Below are 15,796 nucleotides of genomic sequence, written 5' to 3'. Positions count from 1 at the left end.
CCACAATGCTCTGTCTACATTCTGTTTCACATCAATTGAATACTGATGTAGGATTTTTTATGGCTGAGATGAAAAATCTGTGCAACTTTAGCACACAAGTAGAACTAGCGCTGTTGCCATCATGAACATCCTCCAGAACATTGAAGGTTTGACTACATGTATGACCGAGTTCTGCATAAGTCAGCGCTATGTTGGAGGCATCGCTACCCAACAACTTCTCCCACAACACCTTTGTTCTCAGAGGTTTTCCTGAGCTGCAGAAACACCGGCGGCTGCTGGCGCTTCCGTTCTCTCTGTCCTACCTGTCGGTGCTGCTGGGAAACTCTTTGCTGATCTATGTGATCCACAACATGGAGACCCTGCACACTACCATGTACCTCCTTATTTATATGCTGTGTGTTGTCGACATCATGGTGGTGACCACGATCGTCCCCAACATACTCCTCGGGCTCCTGTTTGACGCATATGAGATCTCATTGGCCGGCTGCTTAACTCAAATGTTCTTCACTCACTTCCTGTCCTCCCTGGAGTCCACACTGCTGTTAGTGATGGCGCTGGACCGCTACGTGGCCATCTGCCTGCCACTGCGCTACAGCAAAATCATCAACTCCACTATGTTTGTGAAGCTGCTCCTCTTCACTGCGGTTCGAAGTGGCTCCGTCATGGGGACTCTGGTCGGGTTGGCGGGTGCACTGCATTTCTGCGACTCAAATGTCATCCAGCATTGCTACTGCGACCACATGGCACTGGTTAGCCTAGCATGTGACAGCACGGAGAAAAACAGAGTGATGGGCCTGGCTGTGATCCTTTGCTTTGTTGGGGTAGATGTGCCGCTCATCTTCCTGTCCTACATGAAGATCCTGAGGGTGGTGTTACGAACGGCGCCGCCTGGAGAGGACCGCTGGAAGGCGTTTCACACCTGCGGCACTCACCTGATCATCATGATGTGTTTCTACCTCGTGGGCAGCGTCACATTCCTCTCTCACAACCTGAACATCCCCATACCGACGGACGTTAACACCTTCCTGGGACTCATGTACATTCTGTTCCCGGCAACAGTCAACCCCATTATTTATGGCGTCCGGACCAAAGAGATCCGGAAAGGATTTTTCAGGATTTTTAAGCTTAGCAGCAAAAAGACAATGATAGTGGCTAAAGTCTTCCCTGTTGGAAGAAAGGACGAATCTGACAAGGTAAAGCAAAACTTTTAATTTAGAATATTTGTAATTTGTAATTATGTCATGGTTTTATTTGATTTTTTCAGTTGCATGACACACAATCTTTCAAAATCTGCTTTTTTCAGAGTTAACTTGTGTCGTCTGCCTAGACATTTGTGTTATCCTCTACCGGGATCTTTATTTCGACCTACAGTAGCACCTTGAGATACAAGCCATCACTCTGTCCATGTTTTTATTCAACATACGAGCAAAAATCTGAGGTACAATCGGTGCTTCTGGACGGTAACACTGCTTCTCAAGGACTATTGTGCCAGTTGGCAGATGGACACATCATCATTCTCGTTCACGAAGTAAAGAGGTAGCTTGTGTGTTCTCGTGACTTTTGTATTTCTTTTCAAACTCTATCATTTTTTCCCAAACTTGCATATATTAATTATGCACAGGTATACATGTCTATTGGTTTATTTAAAAAATTCCCATAACGTAGAGGGTTTGGGGCGTTTTTTTACAAGGCTAGAATATATTAAGTTATATTATTTATTTTAAATGGGGAAAATTACGGAACGGATTAAACTCGTATCTCAAGGTACTGCACTTGCATATGTTCTATGGTGAAAACTTCTCCACAGGTAAAGACCTACAAGCGCTCTGCTATAAAGTCATCCGGTCTTCCTGAGACTTAAAATCACCTGAGAACAAAAATCTGTAAAGGTGGCAAGAGCTTTTATAAATAACATCCAGAACAACAACTTAACAAGAAATATTATTTAACAAGTCGCGTTTCCTTCTGAGCGGAAGGTATCATTGTCCCTGAGGTGTTAAAACACAGATCTGTCCTTCTTTATCTTTTGTAAACCACCAACAACTTTTAGCTCCTTTCTTTGTGGTGCACACTAGTTAATTTTTTTCTTCATCATGTTCCATGCATTGAGTTCACCTACAAAACAGCCTTTACTAAACTTTTTTAAATGAGTTGAACCTGATCTTTCATCTCAGTCCTCATCTTTGAAGCAGTTCTATGAAAGATGTGACTCGGGGTCATTTAACACACAAACACACAAAACTCCGTAAACTTCTCTTTATTTATTCACTGTGGATAAAGGTTTCCTCCTGGCCCTGTCAAAATAAAAGCCAATTAAAATACTGTCACAAACAAATTGAGTGCTTGCTGTTGACCTTTTTCCTGTGATGTTACAGAGGAGAACCAGACCCAGATATATCTTCCCTCCATCATCACACACATCACTGATAACACAACTGTACACTTAAGACGGAGGGACGTTTCAGTCACTCTATATACTGTATATATAACATCTGTTCTTTAAAGGAAATGTTCAGTAATTCTTAACCTGCTGGTGACGTCAAAGCTACATCACCTCCTGAATCCATCTTTAAAGTCAACCGCTGGCTTGAATTTATTTCTCAATGCAACATGAAAACAGAGTCCGACCGGAACAGTTCTGTTGGTGCATTCTAGAACTTAATTTGAAATCTGCACATGTCAGAGAGCTGTGACCCGAACCTTTCTGTCACAGTCTAAATGTAATCACTAAAGCCACATCAGCACGAGTCGTTTAAAGTTTGAGGTGTGTCTGGGTAATGGATTCACCTTCTTTTCCACTGAGATTGCAAGAACGTCTGAAAAAATATTTTGCAAACATCATGAAAAATAAAAATAAGTCAATCAAAATTAAAGTACCCAGACATGCAGACGGGATGTTTCACCACTATAAGCAACTGGATCAAGATAAGCATCATCGGCCCTTTGTTGGCATGATTTTACTAATACTGAGATAAAGCCTGTTCAATAGTATTCAACCCTCAAAAACAACTTGATCAATACTATAATCAATAAGAATGTACAGATAAAAACATTCAGATTATGCATTTACAACATTATAATGAGAAAGATGGATGTTAGCTGATCTCACATGCAGGATCTGGAGGTCTAGCTGCCTTCAGCTACTTTGCTAATTAGCCTAGCCATTGCAAAATGAGTCAGAAACTTCCTTAGAGAGACCATCAATATGTGATGCTGAAAAAGATGGATGGCTAATTAATACACACCCTCACTAACAAATGGACGTGTGTGAGGGGACTGTACCTATCGGATTCTTACATCATTAAAAAATATTTAAAACACATTTACACAACCTCTGCTCTGACGACAGCTTCATCTAAATACCGATGATGTCACAACCATGTGTCCATGTCCAGGTTGATAATTCATGACATTAATAAATCACTTAAAATCCTGTTGTAATTCATGCAAACAAGGCCATTGGTTCTTCTCAGCTGATTGGTGGTACTTTCTTACAGTTCAGGTCCACGTGGCGGTGTGTGTGTGTTTGGGGGGCGTCCTTCAGTTGACTCCTCCCCCTGCAGCTTCGCCTGACTTTAAACCACCATCTGCTCGTGGATTGTCCCATAAAGTTAACCATGTTGTTTAGTTGGACCCTCTGATATGACAAACTAAAGTCAATATAAAGTTACTCTTGTTCACTCCCTAATGGAAACACACAGAACAAAGTGACATTAGAGGCATGCTACCAGTTGTCATCATGATGCCGCCGCCGCCGTCGGGTCCCGTCTCTGGCCGGCTGGCGGAGGAGTGGACAGCTGCTCCGTCTGAAAACACACTGACATCTACGCTAGCTTTTTACACCTCAGCAGGACGCAGAGGAGAAACATAAACGTGAACACAGACGCCACCTCGCCAAGTGTTTAATGGGTTTCCAGATTTGACCTAAGGGTGACCTCTGTCAGCTCTGCCCTACTGCAGCAGCAGTGGCAGCCGTGACGCCCGCCATCTTTATCTGTCGTTGAGTTTAGGCGAATTGACCGGCTCCTCATCTTCCTCCTTTTCATCTTTTGCTCCTATTAGTCGCTGGCGGGCGAAGTCTTCAAAGATGATGTCATCGTCACTGAGGGAGAAGGAGGAGAGGGTTATGACATCATGACATCACACGGAAAAGATTTTAGATGAAGCGAGGAAACAGTCATGAGCGATGGAGGGAGAGGAAAGATGAAACTGGCACATTGAGCCACAAGAGGAATCAACATGGCTCTGTTTCATGCGGCCTGTTGTTAGCTTAGCACAAGTAGAGGGATCAGGGGAAACTTATTATTTCTTTGCAACATCCAAACTCCAGTTGAATCATCTTAAAGCATCTTTAATCAAGGTGCTTTAATTTCAACTTTTATATTTACTAAAAGTAAATAACAGCCATTTGTTTTTTTATTTCTTTGGGCCTTTATTGGTGGGACGACTGGGGATCAGTGTGAATGACCCGTGTGTTGGAGCTAATTTGCCTTATTACACATTGAAGAATAGATGCTGAAACAATAATGCATTTTCAAGTGTTCTATCTGATATAAATAAAGCTCCTGCTTCTGAATAATTTACCCTGATCTAACATTAACTGTGTCACTTAAATGCAATGGAAATACTTACCTTTACAGTTAAGATGTAATTATTTTTGAACAAATTGAGAAGAGACAGTCTCACCTTTCAAACGCTGTTAATCTCTGGTGTATACATTATCATAATAAGCAATTATTTGTTATATGAGTGTGAAATCATGAGCTGTAAAACGCAGAGGAGCCATTTTCTGACGGGTGAGATTCCAGTTTACAGCCCATTTCCTGCAGCTCGACGGCGGCGCGCATTAAAACGCATTAAGGCTGAGGCTCAGGAGACATGAGGGTTAATGCTTCAGCAGGATGAAAGGAAACCTGCTCTGCTGTCAGGGTTATTGACGAGAACGTAAAGCAGAGAGCAGCCAATCAGACAAGCCGTTGGGGAGGCGCAGACAGTAAGAGAGACAGCTGCTTACTTTGTGTCAAACTCGATCAGGTTTGTGTCGATCTGAGCTTCATCCGGAGCTGCAGCAGGAAGACAGACAGAAAACATGGCTGAAAGAATTCATTTCCACATAATCATTCAGTTTGGATCAATATTATTACACTTTTGTGCACATTTTTATTTAATTCCAGGTGAGGTCAGTTTCTGAAAGTCCATTTTGAGCTGTTCCCCGATCTACTTGTGCTGGTTAAGTGGTCAATTGATTTTTCTCAATCAGGGACCTAACTTAGATGGGGGGGAATGGGGGATATATGTCCAACACCTGTGCACACAAGGTTAAGAGTCAGCAGGTAGGTGTCAGAGGTCATATACATGGCTCACCATCTCTGTAGGCGGACTCTTCTAACGGCTTCGGGTGCATCAACGTGAACGGCAGCTCCACAGAGACGTCACTAAGACATAGATCATCGTGTCACCGATCACCAATCAATATCAACACGTCTTTCGTGCCACCAATAGTTGCATTCAGTGAGACGTTCAGGTGACCTTTGTAAATCTCAATAATAATGTGAAAGGTTACCTCGCTGCCAGATCTCCCAGGAGTCTGAAATCAATAAACATTTAAGACGGTCAGCTTCGCAGCAGCAGCACTCATTCCTATTGATGCACTCATTAACTCTCATGACGATCCGGAGCCGTTAAAGAGAAGATTGTGTGTGATCTGAGCTGTTCATCCCTTTAGTGCTGTCTCAGGAGGGTATTTATAATCTTCCAAATGTCACAAGATAAATCGTGCTAATTTATTTCCCACATCAGTGAAGGAGAGGAATGACGTCTCCCGTTGGAAACAGAAACATCCTCTCGGTGTAAATGCTAGATGTGATTCAGTTTTAAACAAAAATACGCAGACTCTAATTCCAAAAGTTTACAGAGAAGGACTTCTTTTACGGTTTGAAGACATTTCACGTCTCATCCAAAAGCCTTCCTCACCTCTAATCAACATCGTCATCGTCATCCGATATGTGAGAGACATCCTGGTGTTCTCCAATTTCACCGCCAACCTGACCTGAGCTCCTTTCAAAATCAGCTCAAATTTCAGGTTCATTAAAGAACTTGAGACTCTGGTGAAAACGCAGTTGGTTAGCTGCTAACGGCTAGGTTCTTGAATCTCTGGACGTTAACAACCTGACTGGGTGTTAAATACTCCAGACTCCACATCATTCATTGAGAACTTCTTGGATGAAAGTCTTCTATACTAAAAGAGAAGCCTGTGAGTACTTTTTAAATTTAAGTCTGAAGGTTCCGCATGTACAACAAAATATATACAATATAAAAAAGCCATTGTAGCAGTGAAAAGTGGATAAAGCTGCATTAATAACAAGTTTAGCAGCAAAGACTTACAGATTAATTCTGTAATACTGACCCGCCTCTGGACACGACCAGCTTGACTTTGACTTTGTACGACACAATGATACCCAGGATCTCCTTATTGGCTCCTTCTCTTAACCTGTTAAGGACAGACCAATCAGCAGACAGGCATCACTCATCAAACTGTCTGTATGTGACTATCAAAAAACGTTTGGATTAAGGTTGGAGAAAATAGCTCATTGAAAATATCAGCAAACATTAAACGACTCGTTAGCTCATTGGTTTCGGAGACTGGCTCAGCTTGGAAACCATCATCTGAGGCCGACCAGCCAATGAACACGGACAGGTGAAACATCCTCCAAACAGCCCTGCTGGACTCACAGCGTGCTGGAGGCCAGGTTGGTGTCTTCGTGCTTCAGTTTTCCATCCAGAGCCAGGCCTCGCTTCTCCCGATTGTTGGCCAGGAAGGGAGTCAGAGTGAAGACCTTGCAGAAAGTTGAACTGGGAGCGACGACGTCACTGAGCACAGAATGAATCCAACGATCAGACAATTTAAATCAGGGTACGCTTGTTCTAGTCCAAGGAGGTGTAGAAGTTCATAAAAAGCTCAGAGGACATCTGAAAATCTACAATCACGGAACGGACCTCATGCTGGGAAACTCACTCTGACTCCTCGGTGGCCACTGGACATTTGTACTGAGCTGTGTTGAACAGACAGATGTCTGCATACTGTCGCACTACGGAGGCATAAATCAGACGTCAGCAAAACAAACAGGTGAAGACGGAGAGCAAGACCAAAGCTTTGATGTACCTGAGATCTTCATCTTCTTTACCGTCTTATTGGTGTTGTTGGTGACGTGAACATTGACGCTGATCGGCTCCCCGTGGTAATAGATCTAAGAGAACAAAGCATTTTGGAGCATTTTAGCATTAGCATTTTAGAAGACATGAAATGAGAGTAGGAAACACACATTTGGAGAGCACACACACACACACACACACACACACACACACAAACACAAACACAAACACACACACACACACACACACACACACACACACACACACAAACACAAACACAAACACAAACACACACACACATCTGATGATGCCAGCTGCATAGATCGACATCCAGATGCTTTGATTAAGTGATGGAGATACTCATGGTGTCTTCTGAAGGATATATAAAATACAGTGCGCCCTCATTCCTCGCGGTTAACGCGTTCCAGGAACCACACACGATTAACGAATTCTGCATTAGAGCGACAAACTATTGATCTTATTATTTATGGTAATTTAAACCTTTATGAACCCTCCCCATACTGATACTAAACCACCTTTTATCTGTATTACATTTTCCCACACTCTTATCGACTGTTTAAAGCACTTTTGTGTCTCACCTAAGTCTGAGACTCACGGAACATAGCCACTTCCTGATGCCATCAGCCAATAGAATGCGCGTACGGTATCACGTGACTTCTTCTTCTTCTTTTCCTTTTGTGACTGCCTACCAAAAATCCGCAATGAGGTGAAGTAGCGAGCTTTGATGCGCAAATACGAGAAGGCGCACTGTACGTCTTATTGGCCTACAGAATCATCACTCTGTTAGCCAGTTCCAGCCTCCAACGACCCGATCCTCATTGACCTTTAAAAGGCCAAAGGCTAATAGTTCATCCCCTGAATCCAGAACATCGTCTTCATCTGGTACTTCAGCTTCAACGACCTGTTCCCGGCTTTGACTCTTTTATTTTATGGAGACAGTTACAGCTGGACAGCAAATCAATATCATGGGTACGCTTAGTCCTCAACCTACGAACACAATTGGTTCCAGGAAGCTGTTCACAAGTTAAATTGTTCATAAGTTGTTATTTATTAAATTTCAATCTATAATCTCCATTTGTCATTTAAAAATGTCATTAATAGTCACAATACAAAAGTACTATTACATAAGACTTACTAGAAATCATTACAGGGCATAAAACAACACATAATGAATAAATACTGTAGTACCATAATGTAACTTTTACATCTCTACCTCTGCTGAATGAATTTGATCCTCGGGGTTGTAGAGGCTAAGCCAAGCTTTATTTCACTGAGGTATTTCACCACACTTACGTGAATGACGCACAGATGCGTTTCCTGGTTATCAAATGTCCAAAACGCCACTTTATGTTTGATTAATCTGTTTTATTTCTATTAAGTTTCTCAGTTAAGTCAACCAATAATTAACATCAAATAGCAAAACATTCAGCTTTCAGTGTTCAGAGGTTAATGCTTCCGGGCAGACACCATACCCAGCCAACATTGGTTCCTAGTTTCTTTAGCTCCTACAGGAGGACAACCCCGTCAATAAATTAAAAATAATACAAAATAACAGGCAGGTTGTTTTACAAACAATGTGATCACCAGGCTGAACAAGTCCTTCCCCTCTACCTGTCATCTTATTCCTGCTTTTACTGTAGAATTCAAGCTAGCCACTTTTCGCGGTTTTACCTCTTTGTCCAGCGAGGCCTCCAGGTGCAGGGGTTTGTCCGACATCAGGAACTGTCTGGTGGTTTCTGCCGTCGGCTGAGGACCAGGTTTCTCTGGAGCGTACTGCACCTTCCTGATCACCAGACGCACCGAGTTCCTACAACAACAACACAAAACTGATGCCACTCAGTCTGGATGAAGTCTTCATCTGGATTATGTCAGCAGCGATACTCTCTGCCTGCACAGGAAGCTGCTAATGCACAAGTGATTTCTGTTCCATTCATAATTCATCTCTGGATTCCTTCTGCAGCCAACTCACTTTTACCTTTTGTGGATCTTTTCCTCCAGATTTTCTGCGCAGAAAGCTTTCACCTCGAAGTCAACTCCGCAGGCCTGAAGACAGAGATTTGTTTCGTTAGCAGATCTCTAGGTTTCTTAGAAATACCCGGGAGGAGGTGTTTAACCTGTTCCGTCTGCAGCTGATGGTGAAGAAGAAGTAAACAGTGTCTTTACCTTCCCAGTATCTTCTGGACCCGGCTGGAGGGTGACGGAACAAGGCAGGTTCAGAGGAATCTAAAAACACGAAGGTAACATCACTTAAAAAGCAAGAGATCTTTATTTATGTTCATCACCTCACTTTACACCAGTGGAGTTATGAGTAGTGACTCATCTCTATTACCATCTTTTGTAATAACATGCTTTTATGAAATTGATGACTTTGTTCTTATTTTAAACCTAAACACAGTTTTGGAGATGTTATTCAAACTTCAGCGTGTTTTTAGAAATTTGACTATACCAGGCATGGGTAAATTATGGCCCGCGGGCCATTTACGGCCCCATTGGCTTTGTAATCTGGCCTGCCAAACTTGTTTAAACTATATATTTACTTTTATGAAATAAATGTGGTTGTTGATTTTCATTTTTATTTTTTACAATAATCATTGCATATGTACGCTTTGATGCCTGTTAAAGACCAAAAGCTTTTACGGAATGCTTTTTACATCACGTTTCAAATAAACACTCCATTCATCTGCCCGCCCATGGATTAGTCCCACGCTGATGGAGATTCAGGTACAAAACACTCCACATGCAACTTAAAATAGGTCAGTGCTCCGTCTTCACATGTTCCTTTGGAAAGGTCCCGTCATAAAAAAGACTGAGAGCATTTAAACAGATATGAAGCTTGTTATCCTGAGATAATCCGATCAATCAATCAATCAACTGATCTCAACTGTTACCACAAATTACACATCTATAAATCACAAATAATAAAATAACAACATGTAGTCATCAATTGCAGTTTAAGGGACTCGACCTGTTGACCATTAGTTTAGCATGTGTTTAGCATGTGTTGGTTAGATTCAACCATCATTATGTTCTGTTTTCCACAATTATTAGAAAAAAAACACACTACAACAAAGGATTGAAAACAAATTTTAGATTCGGGAATAAAACGTGACAAAGCCGTGATTTGCATAAAATTTGTGTAAAGAAGTTTTTAAACCATTTGGAGTTCATCATTTCCCCTGATGCCGTCTTCCCTCTCATCACAACGAGCTCCATCTGTTAAAATCTCAGAACCAATTTGCAACCTGACACCAAACATTTCATTTGATATGAATAACGGAGGGCAGGAACCACTTCCTTACAGGAATAAATTCAGGGCAGTAAGTGCCCCGTAAAGGCTGAACATAAAGATAATTAGTCAATAAATGAATACAGCACGCTGTGGTCATTAAACGAGTCTGGCAGGTTGGGTACCTCGAATGTGAAGGGGTGAGCATGTTCTCCTAGTTTTTTAATCAGGCGTTCCTGGAGACGGGTGAGACTCTTCTTCTCTTCGGGAAGTGGAGGAAACGCCTGGACGTTTGCCACAAACAAATCTTTACGAAATGTCAGGCCAAGGACATCCAGATCCTCACGACCGTAACGGAAGGCACAGGTCAGCGTCACAAACACTGGTGGAAATGGAGAACACATCATGACATCCAGTATTTTTGTGCTAAGCTAGGCTTAACTCATTTTTGAGCTCTGTCTGTTTCAGACACAGAGATAAAATGATCTTTGAAGACATGCAAGAAGTTTCACTGACTACTGAAATATTCCTTTGACTTTGGCGTTTATAGAAAGAATGGAGGTTCCAGCATGAACCCCTGAGGGACTCCTCATTGGACTAAATGGGATACCTCTGATCTCAAGGTACATCCAGCAAGTCATGTGATGTCTAACACAATGCCAGAAGATTTTCTTGGTTTCCTCGTGGATCTACAGTTCCTTCCTATTCAGAAATCACTTTCCAAAAATTGGGATGACCAAATTTCCTATTACACTGAATGCAGCAAATACTCACAAAAATCATCTGGTGGCTCATATTTCTCACCTTTCCTCTCCTTCAGGTACTCGGGGTCTATCAGTACAACGCCATCTACAGGAAGTCAGTAAACACCAGAGGATTATTATTTTCATAGTCATTATTATTTTGTTAAATTAATCTTTGATGTAAATCCAGGAACAAAAAAACAGTAATATTCAGTACTTTATGGACAATTTAACCAATATTAGTAAAAACTGATCTCACCGACAGGCTCCACCAAATCCACGTGGTCCACGAAGTCTCTCTTCCCCAGGTAGACTGTGAGCTGAGGGAGGAACGCAGGTGTCAGCTCAACCAATCAGAATCAACTCTCAGCACAGCATGCATCCAATCTGCCAATACAACTATGACAACCAAAAATATTATCATATTTCTTCATTTTTTAAGACTTTTTGCTTGTTTCCATTGTTTTGAATTTTGTTAATTTCCTTGTTTCTTTTACACATTGTTCCAAGACATGTTTCAAGTCTCTGCAGGTGTCCGCAAACTTAATTCCTCACGTATAAAGATTTGTCTGGAATGCTCAAATTTTTCTTGTAAATTCACATTTATATGACAATTTCAGATTTCTCTGGGAGGTTCTCATTTTTTTTGGATTGTTCAGATTTTTCTGGGAGGTTCAGATTTCTCTGCGATGCTCACGTCTGTTTGGAGCCAGGGTTTAAAGGATTCTGAGTGGTTTGAACAGGAGGAAGAGGAGGACTCACCTTTCCATTGGGACTGGCTTTCTTAAACACTCTGAAAACAGAGAAAAGAAGGTGAGAGGAAAATAACTCTTATCCACAATATCTGTTTTTACTGGTTCAGGTTGGTCTCTGGTATTCAGTGGAGAGGAATCTCTCTACTTGCCGCGCATCCATTCAACTATTGACACAAGAATGTTGTCCCAACAATATTCTGTACGAGACAAATATTTTTATTTTCCTTTAATATGTCCTTAATTTTTAAATGGCTACATCCACAAATATTCAGATTTGAACAACATTCAAGTTATTCTTTATTTCTTAAGTCTTATCTTTAAGGGGACCTCTGAGGTTATCACTATCATCATCATCATCATCATCGCCGTCGTCGTTGTCGTCGCTGTCGTCGTTGTCGTCGTTGTCGTCAGCAGCAGCAGCTTCCTGTTCCATGGCCTGTGTCTAATATTGTCTGACATTACAACCCCCCCCCCCGTCCTCTGTGTTAACGCTGTCATCAATTAGCCGCTGCGGCTCCATTAGCTTTCAGCTTCCTCCTGAATGGATCCTTATCAATCAGCAGCATCAGGACGCCGTTTTCCCGGAAGCCGTCTTGGCTTCTGGGAGTTCGTTCAGCATACGATTACCTGCTAAGCATCATCTCTGCAATTAGTCCAATTAAATATGAGCACACACCGGCTGGTGCAATCTCATTCACAGATTAAGATGATCTAGAATTTATTGCAGATTATTACACATCCTGGTTATGTTATCTTTTATGTTCTTACATCCAGTCAAATATTTTAGTGATACACAACATTTGCTCTGTATTTCTATACTATTCTAAATCCTCCTTTTCCAGTGACTGGGAGCTCTGGGACCATCTCCTACTGGTCTGGTGGGCAGACCAGCATAGCATCATGCTCATCAATGACATGTTGGTGAAGAAATGTCTGGTGTGTCTTGAATATCTTGTGTCACTGAAGGATGGCGGTTTTCCTCGGTTGAAACTGATTGATTGGGACTAACTGACCGATCAATATCTGATGGTGTGTTATCTCTCTGCTCGAAGACTCCCACGATGCTCCAATTGAAAAACTCACTCTGAAGGCCGATTACACTTCACGTAACACTAAAGTACGTACCTTATAATACAAATATGTTGAAACGGATAAGTTAAGGTTGAATTTCAGTCATTATTTTCAACTCTTCAGTTATTTTGAGGAGTTGAGAAGTTTTTTTTTGTCTTCCTGTTGTTAAAAACTTGTCAGCATTTCGCTTTGTTTGGTTTGAGGCCATGACAGAAACAGGTTCCGTCTTAAATGAACCGCTGGTATTAAAGCATCATCTTCATCGTGAGGAAGGAGGAAGGTTAGCTGTGAATCAGCAGCGCTCTGAGCTGCTCTGTATGTCTGACAGATCACACTGAGCTCATTAATATTCTCCTGACACCACACACTCGGATAAACTCAGCCTGCAAACACACACACACACACACACACACACACACACACACACACACACACACACACACACACACACACTCGAAACAGACGCTCTGTGGTACAGATCCAGGGGTGTGTGTTTACAGAAACGTCTTAAACATTAACATCAAATCACCAAGCAGAACATTCGTTTCTGGACTCTCATCAGGACCGACTCCAGCCACTCTGTCCAGGTCCCGACAGTCCTCATTGCCTTCTCTCCTTCCGGAGTACTCCTGATAGAACAACTCCCCGGTGCTGGAATCATTTCCTCCCCACCGGTTAGCTTTGTTTCGATTTCGCCCACCATGAGCACAAAGACCTAGAACACGGAACCTTCACAGCTTTTATCATGGGGAAAATGGCATTCCGGAAGCGTTTCCTGTTGCACTGGGAGGATTCTCCTGACGTTGAACCAGCTGTTTCCGTTCCAGATGTTTCATGTAAACCCTTCTAATGCGTTTGAGGCTCAATGCTGCTTTCATGGTTCTAATATATTTCCACTTTATCAAGATCAATCTAAAACATGATTCCTTCTTAGGGAATCTGTCAACAAGTTTTTCCATCAATAAAGAAAATACTGCAAATCTGATATGCCACAATGGGGGATCTGGACCTGTTTCTGGTCCAGACAGAACTTCAGACCTTTACAGTTCTAGAAATCCACTCTGGAGCTACGTTATCTGATCTAACTGTAGGTGTAGTGTCATATCTGTACGGGAAACCTGAACCCCAGTCACATCCACATTTAAAGGACCAGACCTCAATCCACACAGCGGTAAAAAATGTCTTCCACATCTGGATACTTATATTTTGATTGGCATCTGATTATTTTTGTTTCTCATAATATTGAATGTTAAAAACATTCAATCTTAATTGATTCAATCTATTGAATCTATTGAATGTTAAAAATATTCAATCTCACGACAAAGACAAGGTGAACCTTATCCAGAATCTGCACCAGGACCTGAATCCACCTGAAGATTCAATCAAAATATCCTGACCCAAAAATCCTCCAAAGCACAAAATGTAATCAAAACCAACAGATAACTTAGAGTTATTTTGCAGACAGATGAGCAGAAGTTAATTCTGATGAGTATTAACTTCTGACCAGGTTTGTTTCCACTTCATTTCTTCAGTTGTTTGTCACCATGGCAACACAAAATCTTCCAAGCAGGAAGGAGGAACCCGTTTAAGGTCAGTTTAGATCCAAATAATGGGATAGATCCCAGGAAGTTTGGCCAAATCCTAATAGATGCTAACAAACAGTAATGGAGCCTTGGGCCTGATGGACTGTTTGTCATGCATTCTCACACAGTCAGACGCCATGCTGCATTCAGGTGCACCTCTTAAACGCCACAGAAGTCCAGCAATGAGGTCACGTTCTGTGGCTGTTACCCAGAAACTATTTGATCGATTTCCATGGAACTTCAGGGGAGGGTGAGTTTTAGCGAGGATCCAGATGATGGGATGGATCCGTGACTTATTTTCTCCATTTCTTTAACATCGATGGAGAGAATGGTTTTCAACATTTCCCCCAATAACACAAAAACCACAGAATCATTTCTCTGAAACTTACTGGAGGTGTTGGACATGTTTTGAGAAAAAAACCCTTGAATTTCTGCAGCATATCTAGATTAATTAGTAATTTGATTACTTTCTTAAACAGTAACTGATTCTTTGTCCAAAAGTACTTCTCAGTTTGCTATTTCTGTTTCCTGTCTATCGTTGCTTTCAAAATAAAGGCAAAAATGTAGGTAAAAGCAAACGCTTTGAACACAGAAAACCAGCAGAGTACGTCTCACACAGACGTCACACCCAAGGTTCTGACAGAACGTTATGTAATGTTACAACACAGTGTGGTTCTCCTGACACACACACACACACACACACACACACACACACACACACACACACACACACACACACACACACACACACACACACACACACACACACTTGAGCAACGGCAGCAGAATGAAAGGAAGGGAAACAGAATGAAATCTTACCTGGTTCCTTTATCTACCATCCTGACGATGCAGACAAGTCAACAGCTGCTGGACAGAGAGGTCGTGTTGATGGAGGAGGATGGAAGGATGCCGTCACCGTGGAAACTGAAGGCAGGATCTCGCTCTCTGTCTCTCTTTCTCTCTCTCTCCCTCAGGAAGTTGTCGTCATTCCGTCAGATTCTCCTCAGCGGGAGGAAAAACCTCCGTCTGAGCTGCAACTGAACCAACGACTGAGTCCACCGCTCTGCTCCTCCTCCTCTTTAACTCACCCCCCCCTTCTCTCTCTCCCTCTCTCTCACCTCCCTTCCTCTCCTGTCATACTCATTACCAGTAAAATGTGTTAAAACAAAAAACACCCTGAGGACATCATGTATTTTAGTCTGACATCAGCGTCATGCTACCAGCTGGACTCCGACCTCCATCATC

The 15,796-nt window shown here is 42.0% G+C and overlaps 2 protein-coding genes across 2 annotated transcripts; one reads left to right on the top strand and one right to left on the bottom strand.

The window, feature by feature from the left end:
• The first annotated feature begins 188 nt into the window (after positions 1–188).
• On the top strand, positions 189–3,978 carry or55e1 (odorant receptor, family 55, subfamily E, member 1). The gene is made up of 2 exons (XM_068316505.1): positions 189–1,193; positions 3,961–3,978. The coding sequence occupies exons 1-2, from the start codon at positions 189–191 to the stop codon at positions 3,976–3,978; spliced, it is 1,023 nt and encodes a 340-aa protein (XP_068172606.1).
• On the bottom strand, positions 2,252–15,566 carry arrb1 (arrestin, beta 1). Its single transcript, XM_068317004.1, has 16 exons — positions 15,371–15,566; positions 11,905–11,935; positions 11,402–11,462; positions 11,204–11,248; positions 10,585–10,781; positions 9,337–9,396; positions 9,149–9,216; positions 8,845–8,980; positions 7,163–7,247; positions 7,016–7,088; positions 6,733–6,870; positions 6,407–6,490; positions 5,564–5,587; positions 5,365–5,435; positions 5,015–5,063; positions 2,252–4,102 (listed from the first exon to the last, which is right to left on the bottom strand). Exons 1-16 carry the CDS (start codon positions 15,388–15,390, stop codon positions 3,991–3,993), a joined length of 1,254 nt encoding a protein of 417 aa, XP_068173105.1. The 5' UTR covers positions 15,391–15,566; the 3' UTR covers positions 2,252–3,990.
• Positions 15,567–15,796: the final 230 nt, after the last annotated feature.

The sequence above is a fragment of the Antennarius striatus genome, chromosome 6, assembly GCF_040054535.1.
Source record: "Antennarius striatus isolate MH-2024 chromosome 6, ASM4005453v1, whole genome shotgun sequence".
Classification (NCBI taxonomy): domain Eukaryota; kingdom Metazoa; phylum Chordata; class Actinopteri; order Lophiiformes; family Antennariidae; genus Antennarius; species Antennarius striatus.
The sequence above is the reverse complement of the archived record's forward strand: the minus strand, read 5'-3'. Positions and strand labels throughout refer to the sequence as shown.

What these genes read in the sequence shown, in the direction of transcription:
- or55e1 (XM_068316505.1), top strand. Translation starts at nt 189, where the DNA reads ATGTTGGAGGCATCGCTACCCAACAACTTCTCCCACAACACCTTTGTT.
- arrb1 (XM_068317004.1), bottom strand. Translation starts at nt 15,390, where the DNA reads ATGGTAGATAAAGGAACCAG. An exon ending in ATGGTAGATAAAGGAACCAG is followed by an intron (nt 11,936 to 15,370) that starts GTAAGATTTCAT and finishes CTCTGTTTTCAG; the next exon opens with AGTGTTTAAGAAAGCCAGTC. An exon ending in AAGCCAGTCCCAATGGAAAG is followed by an intron (nt 11,463 to 11,904) that starts GTGAGTCCTCCT and finishes TTCCTCCCTCAG; the next exon opens with CTCACAGTCTACCTGGGGAA.